This window comes from Botrytis cinerea, chromosome 8, assembly GCF_000143535.2.
Source record: "Botrytis cinerea B05.10 chromosome 8, complete sequence".
Taxonomy (NCBI): domain Eukaryota; kingdom Fungi; phylum Ascomycota; class Leotiomycetes; order Helotiales; family Sclerotiniaceae; genus Botrytis; species Botrytis cinerea.
The window spans coordinates 2,172,066-2,190,798 of NC_037317.1; the positions used below are offsets into that span (position 1 = coordinate 2,172,066).

General features: G+C 42.5%; 6 protein-coding genes across 6 annotated transcripts; 4 read left to right on the forward strand and 2 right to left on the reverse strand.

Moving 5' to 3' along the window:
• Positions 1-327: 327 nt before the first annotated feature.
• Positions 328-1,110, forward strand: BCIN_08g05820 (hypothetical protein). The gene has a single exon (XM_001553026.2). It carries the CDS (start codon positions 560-562, stop codon positions 959-961), a length of 402 nt encoding a protein of 133 aa, XP_001553076.1. The 5' UTR covers positions 328-559; the 3' UTR covers positions 962-1,110.
• A 952-nt stretch (positions 1,111-2,062) lies between these two features.
• Bcmkt1 lies at positions 2,063-5,425 on the reverse strand. The gene is made up of 5 exons (XM_024694736.1): positions 5,055-5,425; positions 4,714-4,750; positions 4,330-4,661; positions 2,734-4,276; positions 2,063-2,646 (listed from the first exon to the last, which is right to left on the reverse strand). The coding sequence occupies exons 1-5, from the start codon at positions 5,059-5,061 to the stop codon at positions 2,358-2,360; spliced, it is 2,208 nt and encodes a 735-aa protein (XP_024550529.1). The 5' UTR covers positions 5,062-5,425; the 3' UTR covers positions 2,063-2,357.
• A 125-nt stretch (positions 5,426-5,550) lies between these two features.
• On the forward strand, positions 5,551-7,253 carry BCIN_08g05840 (hypothetical protein). Its single transcript, XM_024694737.1, has 8 exons — positions 5,551-5,824; positions 5,879-5,938; positions 5,997-6,050; positions 6,106-6,122; positions 6,184-6,334; positions 6,429-6,606; positions 6,662-6,778; positions 6,917-7,253. Exons 1-8 carry the CDS (start codon positions 5,654-5,656, stop codon positions 7,228-7,230), a joined length of 1,062 nt encoding a protein of 353 aa, XP_024550530.1. The 5' UTR covers positions 5,551-5,653; the 3' UTR covers positions 7,231-7,253.
• Positions 7,254-7,275: 22 nt separating this feature from the next.
• On the reverse strand, positions 7,276-8,977 carry Bcpus4. Its single transcript, XM_001553031.2, has 2 exons — positions 8,874-8,977; positions 7,276-8,816 (listed from the first exon to the last, which is right to left on the reverse strand). Exons 1-2 carry the CDS (start codon positions 8,905-8,907, stop codon positions 7,489-7,491), a joined length of 1,362 nt encoding a protein of 453 aa, XP_001553081.2. The 5' UTR covers positions 8,908-8,977; the 3' UTR covers positions 7,276-7,488.
• Positions 8,978-9,362: 385 nt separating this feature from the next.
• BCIN_08g05860 (hypothetical protein) lies at positions 9,363-11,327 on the forward strand. The gene is made up of 4 exons (XM_001553032.2): positions 9,363-9,791; positions 9,855-10,111; positions 10,170-10,349; positions 10,399-11,327. Exons 1-4 carry the CDS (start codon positions 9,551-9,553, stop codon positions 11,206-11,208), a joined length of 1,488 nt encoding a protein of 495 aa, XP_001553082.1. The 5' UTR covers positions 9,363-9,550; the 3' UTR covers positions 11,209-11,327.
• A 1,342-nt stretch (positions 11,328-12,669) lies between these two features.
• Positions 12,670-15,409, forward strand: BCIN_08g05870 (hypothetical protein). Its single transcript, XM_001553033.2, has 4 exons — positions 12,670-12,907; positions 12,960-13,299; positions 13,347-14,466; positions 14,531-15,409. Exons 1-4 carry the CDS (start codon positions 12,763-12,765, stop codon positions 15,302-15,304), a joined length of 2,379 nt encoding a protein of 792 aa, XP_001553083.1. The 5' UTR covers positions 12,670-12,762; the 3' UTR covers positions 15,305-15,409.
• The last annotated feature ends 3,324 nt before the right edge of the window (positions 15,410-18,733 follow it).

Consider the following 18,733-nt stretch of genomic DNA (forward strand, 5'->3'; position numbering starts at 1 on the left):
ATTCAACGATAGAGACCAATTCGAGAAAAGGAACACGCACCATTCCCACCGTTTTTGTCTTTGACAACGACGCAGATTTCTCAAGACGTCAAATGACTTCATCGGCTATAATTTAGGGTCGTCAAGCTCAAGATCAAATAAGCGAGCCCAAAACTAGAAGGGGGGGTTCTGAGACTCAAAAGCATCGTTGGTGAAGGGAACGTAAACTTTGAAGTTTGATTGAACTTGTGATTATCCATGGCCCACAAATAGATTTCGGGATCGTCTGTATTGATCTGAATTGGTGCGCTTAAATAAATGTCTTGCTTGAGCCGCCGCTTATTGTCAGAATGGTGGTGGGGCCACCTCGCATATATCGATGTATTCTCTGCCGCTATAGTAGGCAGATAGTTGACAATACTGCATTAGCATCTACCATAGCTTCAAATTCAACAGAAGTTAGATACTCCAACTACTCGAGGATATCGATATGTGAGCCTGGCGCAAAGCTTCACGAACGAAATTTAGAACACAAAATCAGCCAAGTCACAACCTCCCAACTCCCCCTCCCCCAATCACCATGTCCTACCCCGTCTATCTCGTTTCCTCCTCCGGCCTCCCCAGAGACCACCACAGTATTTTCATCGAAACCAATCTGCATGGTCCTCGTACCGGACATCTATACCACGTGACCGGTAACATCCAAACCGGCATGATGCATTCGCATCGCGCAAGTCTCACAGCCCCTGAAGAAGCACCCGATTTTGGCGGGGTGAAAAAACTCCTCGGTATTGTGAGAGTGGAAAAATACGAACTGGTGCGTGAAATTGTGGATGCGATTCCGGCGCCCGGGAAACAGTTCGAGGGGCCCAGAAGGTTGGATATGCGGGTGCCGTTGAGGAGATGTCAGGAGTGGGTTCGGGAGGCGGTTGATGCTTTGAGAGAGGCGAGGGTGTTGGAGTCGGTTGAGAGTGAAGAGTAAAGAGTAAAGGAATGGAGAGTGAAGTCTTCTGGACCATGGTGAAATGTGTTGACTCTTCTCTTCGTGTAATAGTAGTACCTTGCTAGATGACATATTATTCGAATAGACAATAGCAGCAGTCAATCAACTCCAATACAAAAAAACTAACACTTCAAAATCATTAAATTTCTCAATGTAATCAACTAATAGTAACGCAAAGCAAATAATTATCACAACCACATCTCTGTAAATGATAATAATCAGCGTCAGCTATCTGTTAGACACGAAGTCATAACAGATGAGTGGATTCAAAATACAATACCATGATTGAGCAGTGAAGCGATACTTAAGGCACTGCATGCATTGTAATTCACACAATAAGCATCAGATAAACAAACCCCTCTTCCACACTCCTCCATACATGTACTCACCCAGGAGTAAACATACTTCGAAACAACCTAAAACCCATTCATCAATATCACCCGTTTCCTTCAAACCCAACACTTATACCAGCGCACACTCCACAACACATCATCACCATTCCAAGATTCCTTTCCAGCAAGTATCAAAAACAGCCCATCTCCTTCATAGAAGAAACCTCTTTGTATTGATCAGCCTATATGTGCATATTCCGCTTCCCCAATTATAATATGTAATAGCCAGATGAACCCGGGGTAGAATCAATTTCTGAATTCTCAACACCATGGGCTGGCTACATTGGGAAAAGAAAACGCGCAATGTTAACCAGTCCAAAAATTCCTTCGAATCCATAAATCTCCCCAAGTCCACAAATTCCTGCAAATCCAGCACTCTCTCAACCTTGACCTCCCCAATCCTCAAGTCTTTCACCCCCTTCAAGCAAGCCAGCTGATGCACTAGAGATGCAGCCTAGAATTAAGTACCCGCTACTAACAACAAGATAAGATATCAAAACAGCCCAAGAGCTGACAGTGGGCCTCTTGGGTTTCAACGGGGCCCCGTAAGGTTGGAACAAAGGATCCTTGCCTAAATACAACTGCCGGGAATTCAGAAACATACTAACCAGATATGAAGCATAGGCACACACACTCACCTACGAACGCTCCTTATATCTGGCGTTGTTGAGGTAGAGCATTTCTCGCTTGAACCAAAGGGATATAGGCATCAGAAATAGATTACATGGGGTTGACGATATTTTATTCTTCTGGTTTTTAGCTACGGATGTTTCCTCTTCACCACCCACAACTTAGGATCTGGCAGGTCGTGTGTCGTCACGTTGACCTGTGATATGCATGTCCATCCATTCCATTCAAACCATATTCCATTCATCATTATCCATAATCCGACGTTCTTCCACACCTCCAAACCACCTTCACACCAGAACAAAGTCCGTCATGCCAAAAGTAATATCATTACCGCCCAACCCCTATTCCTTCATTTATCTCCTCGCATCGAGATATGCCTTAGCATCATCCCATGTTTTCTTCTCCGCATCCTTCATCTCTGAATCGGACAAAGTCTTCACTCCCTTATACAAAGCATCAAAGAAACCAAATGCAACATCAAGATCTTCTACAAAATTGATTGCATAAGGAATATATTGATTGGCATATCTTGTTACTCTTTTTTCCTTGTCCTCTTTCAGTGATTCGGGATTGACACAGTCATCAAGGTAAGTTTTGACGGCTATTCCGAAAGCGATATCAATATCATTGTCGAACGGGAGACTATTTCAGAGATTGTTAGCGAGTTAACCTTTTCGAAAGTTGATGATTAAGTAAAAGGGGGAATGAAAGAATAAAAATGAAACATACCTGCGACCTAGCCCCTGATATTGTTTAACATTACGAGTAACTTGACCACTCAAAAGCATCGAGGCAACAATGGCTTCAATTAGATCTCTATCTGTTTCTCGGATAGATTTGATAATCGAGTGATATGAAAGGAAGTTCTTGCTCAAGGGACCAGTATAACCGATTGGAGAGTGTCTGACTTTGAGGAGACAGGCAACCCGACTGATCAGCATGCAGTTTGCTTTGTCTTCCTCTTCGCCTCGCAGTGGCCCTCCAATCAACTCAGGGTGATGGTCACGATTGTGGAGATTTTGGAAACGGATGAGTTCGAATGCCACGAATGCTGCTTCCTCAATAAAGTGAACATCCTTATGTTTCTCAGAAATAGGTTGGATGGCTTTCAAAGTAGTGGCTAATGCTTTTCCCCAGCTTGTAAGCTCGTGTTGTTTGTTGATGTAGCCTCTGAGATGAAGTAGACGCCATAGAGAATTGGATAGAATCTCTGCCTTCGAGGAAAGACCAGTAGTCTTTCCTTTACCAATGGTTTTAGCGGGGAAATCCTTGTTATCAAGTAATGATATCGCAGCAAAAGATAACGTTCCTGGTTGTAATGATTTTGCTTCCAATTTCTTCAATTCGGAATCCTTAACACCCCATACGTCAACTAATTCATTAGTCTGAGGTTGTAAGCGTCTATGGTTTAATGATGGCTTGTTTTCATCATCGAACCATAAGCGCATAGTGATATCCTTGTAGAGGAAACCACGATGCATTCGAGGAGCAATAAGAGCTGCAGAAGTTTCCTTGAGTGGCAAAAGAGATTCTGTAACTAGCTTTCGATATTCGGGTGATACGAAGCCATCAAGAGTTGGAAGAACGTGATATTCGAGAGAATTGAAAGTGTTCATGAGACGCGAACTGATCACATCCTTTTGAAGATAAGAGTATAACTCTGCGGGTAGTTGCAGACCAAGATATTCATGATTGTCTCCTGTCAAGTGATCAAAATCTCTGATATGAATGCTTCCATCTGTGTGCACAGTAACACAGTGCTTGATACCCATCTTTGCCTTTCGGTATTTGTCAAGCCAATCTCGGTCTTGCAAATTTAAAATATCACTGAAAGCCGCGCAAGTCGCACTAACCGACTTTTCTGAAGTTCTCAGTAAGTTGATAGCATCACCAACATTATAGGGTTGACGGGTGATGATAGTTTGATCTTGAAGAGGAGGAAATGATGGTAGAAATGAGGTTCCGGTCATTAATAATGCATCGGCAAGCATATCTGGTGTAACATTGAGCTTCTTGATAATTTCAGATCTCACAACACCTCTTAAGGATTTATTTTCCCAGTCTGATGTGGTGGGTGGGTAAATGACAGCATCCCAGATGTCATAGAGGAGTAATTCTTGAGAGCCCATAATTCCATCAATATATTGTTCATCATGACGATCGAGGGCGGCAAGCTGAGCACAAGCACTGAAAGGAGCAGTCATGTAATCCAAGTCCCTCGCAGTAAGCACTTCCTTTAGAATATGATATAGGTCAGTAATTTGGATAGCGCCTATCTGAAGTTAGTACGAGTGAGCGATATTAATTAAACACTCAGACACTCACTGGCTTTGCGAAAAGCTGCGACAGCATCTGTAGGATTGCCTTGGTTGTATATTGCCCAGGCTTGTTCTGTTTCGGGTATGGCAGACTTTAGACGGCGCATAGTCATTTCCTTCTTGCCAACGACTGATTGGCCTTCAAAAACGAAGTATGGCTCCATTTCATGCTCCTTCCATTTGTCCAAGTCGTTCTCGATGTGCAATTTCAATGCCATGGGTTCTCCACCCAAAGCTGCAAGTAGAGGTTCATCGGCAGGGCCTTTCAAAAGATTCGACAGGTATGCTGTAGCTTCCACGCCAATTTTTGCATTTACTAAATCGGAGAGTGGCATAGAACTGTTTGTCGCAAATTAGCAAATGACTTCCTGCGGAATGATGGAGATCTTACACTACCCCAGCATCAATGTATGGGTCGCCAGTATTTACTGCATATGCTATATCAGTCCAATGCTCCGGAACATAGTGTGCACCATCGTATGTGCCATCAACCCAGCAGACCGATGCCAACAGCGCATCCTGGATATCCTGATTATTATCGAAGGGATTTGTCACCGCGGAATCAGTGGGAGAAGTCTCTTCGTAAATGTTCGAATGAAGTGAATTCTCCGTTCCGCAACCCATGCCGTTTCTCGAAATCTAGACGTTCGTAGAGGTGGAGGTAGAAGTTGAGATTGGGCTCGCGATGATTATGGTTGCGGTTGATGTTAGAATTGAGGAAAGAAAACTTACAAGGCATCTTGAAATTTGGATCCTGAACACTGTTCACTTGTTCTTCCCAAATACGATTCGATTCCTAAGTACTTTCCAAAAAATGAAAGATACAGCCTTACGTTCGTGTTGTGGCCCTTTTGGACAATATTGGAGGGGTGTTCGTGGGAAGGAGCGTTGGTGAATAAAGGGTGAGTGGAAGTTATTATGGGTTGGTGTAAGAGGAGAATCTACGGTCGGATGTCTTGAGGGGGGTATATGAGTAGTATATCGGCGCGAGATGAGGGTATATTTCAGAAATTGAAATGAACGTAATAGATGCGTAGAGGTGGTGGTTGTGTCTTCAAAATATAATAATTTTGTTATTGAAGTTCAGACCACAACCGCAGTTCGAGAAGTGTCCAAGCTCCCAGAATGATCGGTCCAAGGCTTAGCTTAGCGTCCCCGTTGTGCCGTCCATCTTTTGGCCTCATCACGTGCCACATACGATAAGGGGTCTCGTCAGTGAATTCTTATCGGAAGGGTTTTACAAATGAATATATTTCATCCCACCCTGGAAAAGGTATAAAGAGGAATCATATCCCACTTAAATCCATTCAAACATACATAACCCGGGAATCATGTCGTCTTCAAACGAAGGAAGAATACCAGTAATTGATATCTCAGGCTCAGTGCCTCAATCGGAAGTCGCCAAACAACTTGTGGATGCAGCTGCAACTTTTGGTTTCGTTTACATAAAAAATCTGGGGAAAGATATCCCTGTCGATGCCATTGATAGAACCTTTGAGTTGGTACGTACCCTCTCCTCAAAAGTCCGTGGTTATTATGGCTAAAACATAGAGTAGTCTCAAAAGTTCTTCTCTTCTCCTGTTGAAGAGAAGCTACCATGCAAAATCGCAAACAACGTATGTAATAAGTTAGTTGTATTCAGCCATAGATACATGACAGCTGACGAGGGCTTAGAATAGGGGATGGTCTGGAATGCATACAGAGAAATTGGATGAAAAGAATCAACGAGTACGTTATATCTTCAATAAAATCATCCAAGATGCCAAAACTAATCAATTTACAGGTTGGTGACTTTAAAGAGTAGATTGCTTTTCTCCTACAACCCATCCATTCAAGTCCGCAACTAATCCTTGCCCCTTAGAGCATTCAATTTAGGCGACTTTGTCGATGGGAAAGCCGACCAACCACTTCCACTTTCATTATCACCACATGAATCAGAGCTCAACGACTTTCAACTCTACTGCCATAAGCTTTGTCTCAAGCTCCTGACTCTTTTCGCCATCGGTCTCGAGGTATATATTTCAAAACACCCCTCTTGAGTGGACACTCTCATTCCCCACGACTGTTTTCATCTGAAAAAGAAATGAAAAAGCTAACTTTCCGCAGATTGACCCCGCAGCTGGCGGTTCCGACTGGTTCTCCTCTAGACATCACGGGGGTACAACAGGATGTATCCTTCGTCTGCTCTACTATCCTTCCCTGCCCCCAAATTCTGACTACCAACCCGATGTTGATATTCGAGCTGGTGCTCATTCAGACTATGGATCTATCACCCTTTTATTCCGTACGTTGTTCTCCTCAGTTGTTATTAAGCCCAATCTAACAATAAATTGCTCTAGAACGACCTTCCCAACCAGGTCTTGAGATCCTTCCTCCGTCCTCTTCTTCGGAGCCAAAATGGACCCCAGTTCCAATCCAGCCTCCTACCACGGAAAATGACCCATCTCCACCAATCCGTAAGCATATATTTCTTCCCCTAGAATTTTGCGCAGCCAATTCTCCTTATCCATGTCGCTTTTTCAAACCGCCTCTCTGTTCACCCCCAAATTGAACCCCCCTTGAATAAATGTAACTAACCCCCACCCCACCCCCAGTTGTAAACATAGGGGATCTCCTCTCGCACTGGACCAACAATCTTCTTGTCTCCACCGTCCACCGTGTTATCTTCCCCAAGTCCCTTCCTACAGAAATAGCAGACCGCTACAGCATCGCCTATTTCTGTCACCCCGTCGGCACCACCGTTTTAGAAAGTGTACCTAGTGAGCGCGTACAGAAATTTGGAGAAGCAAATGGAGAAATAGAAAGGAAGAAAGGAGAGAAGATTACAGCTGATGAGCATTTGATGGGAAGATTGAGGGCTACGTATGCTGGCTTGTATGAGGAAAACAAAGGAGATAAAAAAGAATAAACGTGGGGTGCAATCTAACAGCACGGGAAGATAGTAATATGTTCTTGAATTCTGGTGCAATAGAAATTCTGCCTATCAGTAAGCTTTGCGCCAGTAAAGGCCTCTCCTTCCGAAATGCTCGTATAATACAATTGATGGAATCGTTGCAAGGACGACGCCAGTACATATTCCATGAGACACCAGACTTGAGTTTTTGTTTTCTTTCGGCAACGTGACACTCATGCTCCGAAACAACCAAACTATGGGCAAGCATTCGCTCTATACGTCAGACTTTTCTTCCTTACTCTCAGTTGTCTCATCCTTTTCTTCCTTGCTCTCAGTCGTCTCATCCTTTTCTTCCTTGCTCTCAGTTATCTCGTCCTTTGTGTCCGCCTCGACAGCAGGTGTTTCTTCTACAGGCGCGGCTGCGGCCATTTCTGTAGCACTCTCTGCACTAGTCTCTGTCTTTGTGACCTTCTCTGCATTCGACAACGCATTCCATTCATCCAAGTACTTCTCAACTTGTGGTCCCCAGACCTCCTCTCCCTTTTCCAAATCATCATAATCCAGAACGTTCTTACCCAATTCAAACTGACCTTGTCTGACCCTAACCAAACTAGTCATCAATCCCGCTGATCCCAAATCTGCGCCGAGATCATGGCATAATGATCGGACATAGAAACCAGATGATACAGTCATGCGGATCTTGGCCGCTGGAGGACCTTTCTTCATGTCTTCTTTGGAGGGAATAGGTTGGTCCTCAAGTGGAATTTTGTCGGAAGAAAGACCTCCTGACATCATCGTATCTTCCTTTTCCCCTTCGGTTTCCTCCTTAGCTTTCTTTGTCGGCTTTTCCAAAACTAAGTCATCCTGATCATCGCCCATTTTTCTCTTCCTACTTTCGAAATCTTCCAGAGCCCTCTCATTCTCTGCCTCCTTCCCGTTACTTGCTGGCTCAGCTCGCTCCTGTTTCCATAATTTCGACGCAACATTGACTTCCGCATAACCCGCTTCTTCAGTTGGCGCCTTCCATTCATGTTCACCACCTTCATACCACTCGAGCAACTCCAGCTCCGAGACATCAACAGGTCTTCTTTCAATTTCTTTGGGAATTTCCTTTCCCTCGCGCGCATATTCATAAAGAGGCTTACCATTCATTTTTAAAGCCGAAAATAACGGTGGAAGTTGCATAAACTTTCCTCGGTATTTGGCAAGTCCTTTCTCGACCATTTCCCTCGTAATATGTTCATAAGGAGCTCTCTTCAACAGTTTTCCATCTTTATCATATGTATCTGTCGCGGCACCAAACAATACAGTGGTCTCATAAGTCTTAGTACAGAGAAGAAAGTTGCCCAATTCTTTTGTACCTTTTCCAACTCCGGCAATGAGGACTCCAGTGGCCAATGGATCTAGAGTTCCTCCATGACCAATTTTAACCTGAACTCTCTTGCCCGACTTCCTACGTCGTTGCTTTTGGTTGTGCCACTCGTTTTCTCGATTTCGAGTTTCTATTTGAATGTATGGTGCGAATAATTCGGAGGGATTGAAATGGTGTTGAAGATCGCGAACGATTTGGGCGGAAGAACGACCAGTGGGTTTATTAATGGCTGCGGGGTTCTGTTAATCATTTTTATCAATTGACGAGAGAAAACAGAGATTCATACCGAAAACGCCTTCCATAACCTTTCCTTTCGTCATTGTCCACCAGGCAAGTCTGGACATCTGCTAGTGTGAGGTTGTTGTGGGTGGTAATAGATATCTGTTGGTCGATACGGAGTGGAGTTTATTTAGATTCTCCAGCTTTTTTTTGTGCCATTGAAGTTGCTGCAGAGTCTTGGCTTGGCACCCTTATCACCATGTGATTCGAGCTTTATCTTTGACCCATCAGATGTTCATTTGATCACATACATCAACGGAGACAATTTCCGACATTGGAGAGCTTTCTTTGGGAATGGTCAAAGATCATTCTTGTCGAAAGGTATTTCCAGAGGCCAGCAAGTTCGCAGCATACCTAATTCCTATCTGGCTGGATGAGCTTCGAAATTCATCATGGAGCGCAGAACCATTATCAGGGACTTCGGAGTTTCATTTGGCCGACTATCATCTTCAAGGTTAAGGTTATCAACAAACAAAAGAAAAGCCACAGCTTGCTCGAGTTTGAGGAGGTGGAAAACAAGAAAGACTTGTTACATTACACTTGACCTCATTCTACACAAAAATATTGTTGAGGAAGAGAGCATGTTCTCATCTGGAATTTAACAATCATAAGCACTTCCTGCTATGGAGTTGTATCAACTGCTACCTTGTTTTCTTCTTCGTTCAACATAGATGTTACCAAACCATGAATGCTCACAGATCTCAGAAGCTTGGTTCTGGCGCACCTGGTGCCGTGCCATATCAAAGTAATAACTCTTCGGGAGAATACGTCGATAGAATGGATGTTGATGAGCCAAGGCTGGTTCTCCAAGATACCATTGTCTATCAAAAAACCCGCACCATTGCCAATGTATTCGATTCTGTGCTCGGTCTGGAATTGCGCGCTGAAGGTACACTTTGGGTAGAGAATGCAGAAAGATACAAGTGTAAGTTCTGGCTGTGGTGGATCCAATCCCTATTTTTTGGATCGATGTCTAATGCTCTGATAGTTAAGAAACCGAATGGTTCTCATTGCCAGGTTCAATTCCAAATGTATTCTTACGAAAGGGATGAGCTTGGGGCTATCATCCTTTACGTTGAAGATTCCACAACTAAGTGGTGGGTTGAGCTCAAACCTTCGCAAAAGTATGTAGCACACTTCACAAGCATGGTAGAAAGTGCAGAACTTAAGCACTTTGTTACCGATTATTATGAACGTGTAATCAATAGGGAGTGTAAAGATGACTTGGCTCAGTTATGTTGGGAAGTAAGTTCCAATTGCTCTCCAATGTTGCTCTACTTCAAAAGCTGATTCCTCATTATAGTATGGTCGTGAAGATGGCAGTGGACTGCTACAACACGACGTTGTCGAAGTTTTGACTAAAGATGCAAATGCATTCTTTCTGCTGTCTGCTTTTCGCGAGGAAACTTGGGTCGATGGAGAGGCTCAGACCATGAGATGGTCTAGTACAGAAATCTACAAGCTTCTGAAGAAGCAATGTCCTGTACGTATCTCTATATTACAATTCAATCATACAAGGCTAATTTTGACAGACCGCTTACAAGAGAGCCAATACATTCGTTTCACTGGAACCCGAGGCAATGGCCGTCGACTCTCCTGAAATTCAAGACCCTCCTCCAGCTGCTGGCGATAGTGGCGATGCACAAACAAATCAATTGGAAATGTTAATGTCTTTGATTAGCGATGAAATCGAAGACGGCACTCCCGTCAAGAAGATTACCCCCGGATCCCTCTGGAATAAGCTCTTTATTAAAGCCAAAATTCCAGACCAAGGCGACCCGGGAGCCGGACCACGCATTGCCAAGTGTATTGTCTATAAAATTGGAGGGCTTCTTGCAGATCTATTAGAAAGACGTCATCCCGATCTATTTATGGGCTCGAAGTTCATTTATGGACTTCGCGAACTAAGCCGTATCCGGTATCCACCATACACCAAGCAAGTGACCACCGATCAACAATGGCAACATTATATGGATTTGTCTGAGGGCCTTTACCTTGTCCGTCGAAATAACAATCAGCATGATGAAAGAGCTGGCGTCATGCCAATTCGCGGATCTGCAAAACTTCAGGTAAAGGATATTTTTACTGGGGAACTGGCACCACCTCGTCCGGTTCCACGTGCTGGAAGTGGACGCGTTGGACGTCCGCCCAAGGCTCGTCCGGAAGTCGAATTCTGGGATGGTGAAGAGGAAGAGGAGATGGCCGATAACTCCTCGAAAATTGACACTGATGCACCTTTATCAGTAGAAATGGCATGGCAGCGTGTTTGGCAATTAGGTGGAGAGGAAAAAATAATTGGTGGTCGTGTTGTTCCAGCTCGTATCGAGCGGTCCGGCTACTGATTTTTTGTGCTGCATCCAGGCTGGCGTTACCATTAGCGATAGTTAGATACCCCGTGATTCGATTTCCAGAATTTTAAAATCAAATAGACTATTTACTGAAGCGTTGTTTGAGCTCTGCACATTATTGGTTTTCGTTGGGTTCTATTTATCTTGTCTTTCTTTCATCAAGCATTTCGTCTTTGGCAATGCATCTTCATTGTCTCAATTCATCTCACCTCATTTGTTACACTAGGTCTAAAAGCTAAGACATTCCTAAATTCTCTTCAGCTCGAACAGTGATGTTATTCTCACACTTGGAAGTTAAGTTTGATTGTCACCAATTTCAAGCCAGCATATATACGACTCTCACAATATTCCTTGTTGACTTCGTTACTCATCTTGGCAATATAACTTATTCTTTCAAATCAATCACATCGCTTTCTCTTGTCATGTTCAATTCCTTTGTGATGTTGAGTTTAGATCGTGTAAAAGTTGCGGCACAGAAATGCATTTTTGATTATTGAACTTGGCTGTGTGTTTGTTGTCTAATATCCCAGTCTTTCAACACTTTGGTGTTTCATGGAAGTAAGGTTTTAGTTCGGTTTTGTTCTGGTACAAAATTGAATGATTGAAATGGGCAGATTTTTGGGTAGGTTGATAGGGGTATTTATTCTGACATGGTATGAGCAGTGTTGATGTATAAGCGTATTGGTTTCTCGGTCCTCTGATGGAGTTGTATTTTTAATGGTCTGTCTGTGAAGTAATGCCAGACACCAAAGGCTAGGTCAGCTAGTGATGACTTTTAAATTTCAATAAATTCAGGTATACTCGCGTATTATGACTCGCAGTTACCTGGTAGCAAACACTACGATTCATTATAAAGCGCACCACCGAGAAGCCCTACGCCTTCGCTGATTATGGTTAATCGCACAAAGATCTCATATAGAGAGCTCACAGCCTCAATTATCTGCGTGAATGTTTTGTCAAAGTTAGAGGATGTTAAATGGATTGCGCTGCGTCGAAAGAAATGGCTTAATATCTTCACCGAACCTGACTGCAAATGATACAGCTGAATCCTGCAAAACACTGTTTCCCCGTGGCGATTTTCCCCCTTTCTATTGTACGCGAGAGCTTAGTTCATTCGCTGCTCAGGCTTGTGGTAATGCACGTTTTATGATTGCATCTAGTTTTATACTTTTTCTTGGTATCTTTCCTCGAGTTTATATCTATGAGCGTTAAATATAATATGCCATTACTTTAATCTTCCCCTATTTAAAATATCCCAATAGCGAATTAGGGACAGCGGAGCAATATCCGGGCAATATTCGGGTACTCCCGTTGGAGTTTCACCCGGGATCAATACCCGATTTTTGCACCTGTTAGATTATCATCTGGGTGATAAATGGGGTACTAAAGATGCATTGTCGATCCGGCTAAATAATCCTTCAATGTACCCCTCACTTGTTTAACCCGGATATTCCAGAGCGAAAATGTATATAACCATGTATAGCATGGTATGATAAAATCTTTTCAAGTATTGTTTGATAGCTTTAGGAGAAAGTTGCGATACTCAAAATGCATCCTATCTCTTGGATCACGGTCTTGACCCTTTCGCATTTGTTGCTTAACGTTCAAGGCAAAAGTCTGTGGTCTACTCAACCGGCAGCTTACCAAGATATTATCAGGACAGCCTATCCTATTGGAAATGGTCAACTAGCTGGTACATACTTTACGCAATATTTTATTGAATTTCTATACTAACTAAAACACAGCACTTCCATTTGGTACACCAGGTTCTGAAAAACTTAATCTCAACAAAGATTCATTATGGAATGGTGGACCTTTCGGGGATGCTAGCTACATCGGCGGGAATCCAAATTCATCTGTATCTTCTTCATTATCAGGCATCAGAGATTTTATCTTTCAAAATGGCACTGGCAATGTTACTGCCCTGATGGGTTCGGATGACAATTATGGAAGTTATCAGGTTCTCGCCAACTTATCCGTGTCACTACAAGGTATTTCGGGAGCTACGGAATACAAACGAAGTCTTGATTTGAATACTGGAATTCATACTACTACTTTCAAGACTTCAAATTCCTCTTATACCACGTTAGTCGCACTTTTTTTCGAGTCTCGGTGATTTCTAACGATTGTAGTGCTGTCTTTTGCTCCTACCCAGATAGTGTATGCGTCTACCAAGTCAACTCAACAACCACTTTATCAAAAATCGATGTTCACTTCGATAATGTATTAACTGATAGCTCTTTGATCAAATCATCTTGTTCAAAATCTTCAAAATCAGCTCTGTTCAGTGGCATCACTCAAGCTGATATAGGCATGATTTACAAGGCTGAGGCTCGAGTACTTGAATCAACGAAATCAGTGTCCTGTTCCAATACTACAGGCATCCTCAGCATAACACCATCTCATGATCAAAAGTCGCTTTCTTTAGTCATTTCAGCTGGTACAAACTATGATGCTACAAAAGGTACAGCTGCGGACAATTACTCATTTAAAGGAGTAGATCCAACCGCCTACGTTTCCTCTACAATCGCAAAGGCTGCTTCGAAAACTGTCAAAACCCTCCGGAATAAGCATGTATCTGATTTCTCTGCACTAATGAACAGTTTCACACTCAGTCTTCCCGATCCTCTCGGGTCAGCAAACAAAGAAACTGCCGCTGTAATTGCTGCATACAATACCACAGATAACACCCATACCGATCCTTGGGTCGAAAATCTTTTATTTGATTACAGTCGTTATCTCTTCATCTCTTCATCCCGAGATAATTCTCTTCCTCCCAATCTCCAAGGAAAATGGGCATATGGTCTATATAACGCCTGGGGTGCAGATTATCACGCCAACATTAATATTCAAATGAACCATTGGGGAGCTGTTCAAACCGGCCTCGGAGATTTGCAATCCGCATTGTGGACATACATGAGCGAAACATGGGCACCACGTGGGGCAGAGACAGCTAAGCTTTTATATAATGCACCGGGATGGGTAGTCCATGATGAAATGAATATTTTTGGACATACCGGCATGAAAACAGGAGATGAGTATTGGGCCGATTATCCGGCTGCGGCGTCTTGGTTGATGCAACATGTGGCTGATTATTATGATTACTCACGAGATAAGAATTGGTTGAGGGAAACGGGATATCCGTTACTGAAAGCTGTGTCGGAATTTTGGCTGAGTCAATTGCAGAAGGATGAGTATTTCAATGATGGGACGTTGGTTGTTAATCCTTGTTCTTCGCCTGAACATGGTCCTGTGAGTTTTTCTTTCTTTTAAATGATCGATATAAAATTTGGATTGGTACTAATATAAATCGTAGACTACGTTTGGCTGTACACACTACCAACAATTAATCCACTCTCTCTTCACCACCACTCTTCAAGCAGCCCGTACCCTTTCCCTTGACAGTACTCTCCAAAAATCTCTCACCACCTCCCTTCTCTCCCTCGACAAAGGCCTCCACATCTCTCCCACTACCCAAATCCAAGAATGGAAAATCTACTTCCCCACCTACGAAAACACCACTCATCGTCATCTCTCCAATTTAATCGGCTGGTTCCCCAGCTCTTCTCTTTCTTCTTATCTCTCGGGCTACACCAACTCTACCATCTCCACCGCCGTCCGCAATACGCTTATCTCGCGGGGACCAGGAATTATCGATTCCAACGCGGGCTGGGAAAAAGTATGGCGAAGTGCATGCTGGGCAAGATTAAATGATACGGAGACTGCATATGCAGAATTAAGATTGACGATTCAGGAAAATATTGTAGGGAATGCGTTGAGCATGTATAGCGGGAAAAATGAACCATTCCAGATCGATGCGAATTTCGGGTACGGAGGAGCGGTGTTGAGTATGTTGGTTGTGGATTTGCCGGTTGGGGTTGATGGTGCGCAGGGTATGAGAACGGTGGTGTTGGGTCCGGCTATTCCTGGAGTTTGGGGCGAGGGGAGTGTGCAGGGGTTGAGGGTTAGAGGAGGTGGAGTGGTGGATTTTGAATGGGATGATGAGGGTATCGTGACAAGTGCGACTTGGAAGACGAAGGGAGCAGAAAGCGTGAAGATTGTAAATATTGAGGGGAAAGTACTTGCATAGTTACTTTTACTACTCTTCTCTGTTTTTCGGAAATAAAAGTTATTCATTGTATACATCTGACTTTAAAATGATTACCGATGTCCGAAACTGGTTTGAATTACTACAAAATACTAATGACTAGATGTTACGTACACTTAGCAGAAGTCGTCTAATTCTCTAGAAGTATAACATTCAATTCTTCAGTCTAAAACTTAACTACATTTAAAGTAACCACAGGCGACTTCAAATCTGAACAGCTTTAGAGAGCTTCGCTCACAAATTTCCTTTACTTAATCAGCAATAACATACTTACGATTTATGTAAAGTGATCGGCAAAAGGGTCTTCGCTTCTAACTTTTAGCTTCGCGGGGTAAAATTAGACGTGACACTAGCTCCTCGCTTAACTTTATCAACGTTAGTGGGTGAAGTATAGATAAATTTACTTGAGGATTAATACTTTACTCTACAGATTACAAGTAGCTCTTAGATTATTCATTTACTTCACTTAATCTCCCTGAAAAGATCCAAGTATCGCTCGATCCGATGATAGATAGACACGTAGCTATCTCAATTCCGAAATGTAATATTCAATGAGCAGTCCAAATACTCGAATCTATCTTGAATGAATCGGGATTTCATGGTATAGTGAGTATCCGCTGTATAATGACTCCTATTAGCAGTTTCTATCAGATTAGATTGACTCCAGAACGAACTTGTTTTTACCGTAAAAGACTCGAGCTGGGAAAGTAGGGATAAAAGTTACGGAGAGTTTGACTGGCGATTTGCTGATTTTTATATCTATTTGAGTAGAATAAATATAAAACCCTTTAGCATTGTATTAGGGTTAAATACTAGAATTTAATCTTCGATCTTTGTCATAAGTTGTCTTATCCAGTACCTAAGATGTTTGGATTGAGACCTGCAAATAAAAATTGTGATGGTGATAAAGCTATAGAAATTAAGATTCAGACGCGATATAAATCAGACGTTTAGAAAAATTCGAATATCAAATGATATAATTCCATCATCGCGAGATTTTTGACAAGTAAATAGATCAGCCTGAAATGCGGGGTCCTAATGTGACAGGATGTTTTTTCTCAGTGGTCTTGAACCTTGAGGGGTGCACAGTGATAGTCATCTAGCTGAGCTATAATTAATTATTGAATCATTCCCAGAGTAAAATAAATCAGATTCCTCATTGCAACAACTAAACAAGCAAAACCTAACGATATTCATGAGGTGACGTGAGATTTCTCGTCTATCAATCACTCGAACAATAAACACATTAGAAAGAGATTATAATTTAGTTATATGATCATGATAATCTATGAGAGGAGAAGAGAGGAGAAGTAATAAATATATACAGTACAGTTATAGAGAAATGCATCTTTAGAATAATAACATTTTCTCGTCTTCATACAACCTCCAACCTCTTACTCTAAATTTTCTAAATAATTATTCGTATACTCATAGATCATGTACTCATCGCTTTTTCCACCGCACCTATACTCCCAATAATTTCCTTCCCTTTTGATCAAGCCATCACACCGTATACCCTTTAGCATAACATAACATATCATACCAGACTCCAACCCCAACCAACCCCTCAATTCCTTCCTCAACCAACTTAACCCGAACCCTAACCCGAACCCTAGCGCCCAAACCCCCCGTACCCAGAATATAGCCTACTCACGGAAGACGAAGATGGATGAACGAATATATGTTGTCCCCGAGTCCTTCAAACCACTACGCCTGATTCCTCTTCGCTAAACTCAAACCTGAAATTAAATCCACGCCTTCAAACCGCTCATACCCATAAGACATCCCACTTGCGGAAGATGGAAATGAAGATGGATGGACGAATATATGTTCATGCCTGTGGAATTTGCTGGGGGCATGAACCGGTACTATTACATCAAATCAATATCAAAGTTGATCATAAAATAGGAAGATGCAAAAATTAAAATGAGGACTAACTGTCAGATTGACGAGGACTTCTCATACAAATCCTCAAACTGAGGTAAGAGAGAATAAGTCCGACAAGACTCATAAGACAAGTGATGATGCCGAAGCAGATGGCGATGGTATCTTGTGGGGACATGCTGGGGGAATTTTGTAACGGTTACGGGTAGTGGGGTAATAAGGCTGATGATAGGTGGAGAGAATTACTGGATGGAAATGAAATGCTGATATAAGCGAGGCTAGATTTTCTGGTGGTTGACTTGTTGAGGGCTGGGATGGTGAGCGCTGGGGAGGTTCGTGACTTTTGTTGTGAATTTGGAGAGATGGTAATCAATTAAGTAAAAATATGTTTCAATCTAAGTTCTTTTTATATCCAAGTCCGATGAATGCTTGATCTAACGATTAATCAAAAAAGATTCTCGACAAGGAGGGTGATCTTTGATATATATTGCATTTCAGATAGTCATAAATCGGGATGATTTCTCGAAAATAAATGGAGCATTAGCACCCTGGTTTGGATTCATCCACTAAGGACTCTATTTGCATCTCTCACACAACTCGCTTGCTTCAGGCACATGCTTTTTACCACCTTAGCACTTTTAAAAAGAGGTCTGCTAGTGAATATGATTCGAAGCTGCATATATTTCTCCAGTGTTTCTACAGGGGAGTCACAACGATGAGGCATTTCAGATTGTGTATAGCCTCCACAGCTTGGGCAAAGGGCAATGTGAGAAACAGGTCCATCTTTGCATGATCCCCAGTAGTCTGGGGACCTGCACCAATTACCTTCCCAGTATGGACCGCGACCGCTTTCACCTCCCGACCGGCTGTCCAACATCAACAACCAACCTCGTCATCCCCTGTGGGAATCAATTCCAGACTGACTGTCCAACATTCAACAACCTAGTTATTTCCTGTGGCGGTCAATTCGAATAATACTCTTGTCTTTAATAGATTTATTAACAAACTTAATAAATTTTTTTATTAACATTAACATTTACTTCGACTATTTTCCATTTTCCATCTAATGTATCGCGATTAACTGCATCATGATATATTTTCATGCTTCGGATAAGTAGGCATTCAACCCATGTACGTCGTACTTGTCTACTTAAGCTAAGTAGCCAACGTATGAACTAATCCTGAGTTCCTCTCTTTCTCTAGACTCCACACCAATCAACAACCACCACGTGAAGTCACTTTGACAAGGCTAGTCCCGCAATATCAGGGTTGTAAAAAAATGTCTCGAGTCTCAATTGTAACAGTAAGCAGCAGACTTTCAGCCTCCAATCAAACATAAACATCGAATTTCACAAACACCGACTCACACGATTAATTTAAAGTGCATCAGATCTAACAATTACCTTCTTTTATTTTATTTTCGAAAATCCAGTAATCAGATTTACCAATTATCCCTTCTCCTCTCCCCTCTTCACGTTCCTCGTCTTCGGAAATCCGAAAACAAAGAGCTCAATCGGGCGCGATATT

What these genes read in the sequence shown, in the direction of transcription:
- BCIN_08g05840 (XM_024694737.1), top strand. Translation starts at nt 5,654, where the DNA reads ATGTCGTCTTCAAACGAAGGAAGAATACCAGTAATTGATATCTCAGGC. An exon ending in CATGCAAAATCGCAAACAAC is followed by an intron (nt 5,939 to 5,996) that starts GTATGTAATAAG and finishes ACGAGGGCTTAG; the next exon opens with AATAGGGGATGGTCTGGAAT. An exon ending in TTTTCGCCATCGGTCTCGAG is followed by an intron (nt 6,335 to 6,428) that starts GTATATATTTCA and finishes AACTTTCCGCAG; the next exon opens with ATTGACCCCGCAGCTGGCGG.
- Bcmkt1 (XM_024694736.1), bottom strand. An exon ending in TACATTGATGCTGGGGTAGT is followed by an intron (nt 4,662 to 4,713) that starts GTAAGATCTCCA and finishes TGCGACAAACAG; the next exon opens with TTCTATGCCACTCTCCGATT. An exon ending in TATCAGGGGCTAGGTCGCAG is followed by an intron (nt 2,647 to 2,733) that starts GTATGTTTCATT and finishes TCTCTGAAATAG; the next exon opens with TCTCCCGTTCGACAATGATA.
- BCIN_08g05860 (XM_001553032.2), top strand. Translation starts at nt 9,551, where the DNA reads ATGAATGCTCACAGATCTCAGAAGCTTGGTTCTGGCGCACCTGGTGCC. An exon ending in TGGCTCAGTTATGTTGGGAA is followed by an intron (nt 10,112 to 10,169) that starts GTAAGTTCCAAT and finishes TCCTCATTATAG; the next exon opens with TATGGTCGTGAAGATGGCAG. An exon ending in TTCTGAAGAAGCAATGTCCT is followed by an intron (nt 10,350 to 10,398) that starts GTACGTATCTCT and finishes TAATTTTGACAG; the next exon opens with ACCGCTTACAAGAGAGCCAA.
- BCIN_08g05870 (XM_001553033.2), top strand. Translation starts at nt 12,763, where the DNA reads ATGCATCCTATCTCTTGGATCACGGTCTTGACCCTTTCGCATTTGTTG. An exon ending in TGGAAATGGTCAACTAGCTG is followed by an intron (nt 12,908 to 12,959) that starts GTACATACTTTA and finishes ACTAAAACACAG; the next exon opens with CACTTCCATTTGGTACACCA. An exon ending in CTTCGCCTGAACATGGTCCT is followed by an intron (nt 14,467 to 14,530) that starts GTGAGTTTTTCT and finishes TATAAATCGTAG; the next exon opens with ACTACGTTTGGCTGTACACA.
- BCIN_08g05820 (XM_001553026.2), top strand. Translation starts at nt 560, where the DNA reads ATGTCCTACCCCGTCTATCTCGTTTCCTCCTCCGGCCTCCCCAGAGAC.
- Bcpus4 (XM_001553031.2), bottom strand. Translation starts at nt 8,907, where the DNA reads ATGACGAAAGGAAAGGTTATGGAAGGCGTTTTCG. An exon ending in GGTTATGGAAGGCGTTTTCG is followed by an intron (nt 8,817 to 8,873) that starts GTATGAATCTCT and finishes AGAACCCCGCAG; the next exon opens with CCATTAATAAACCCACTGGT.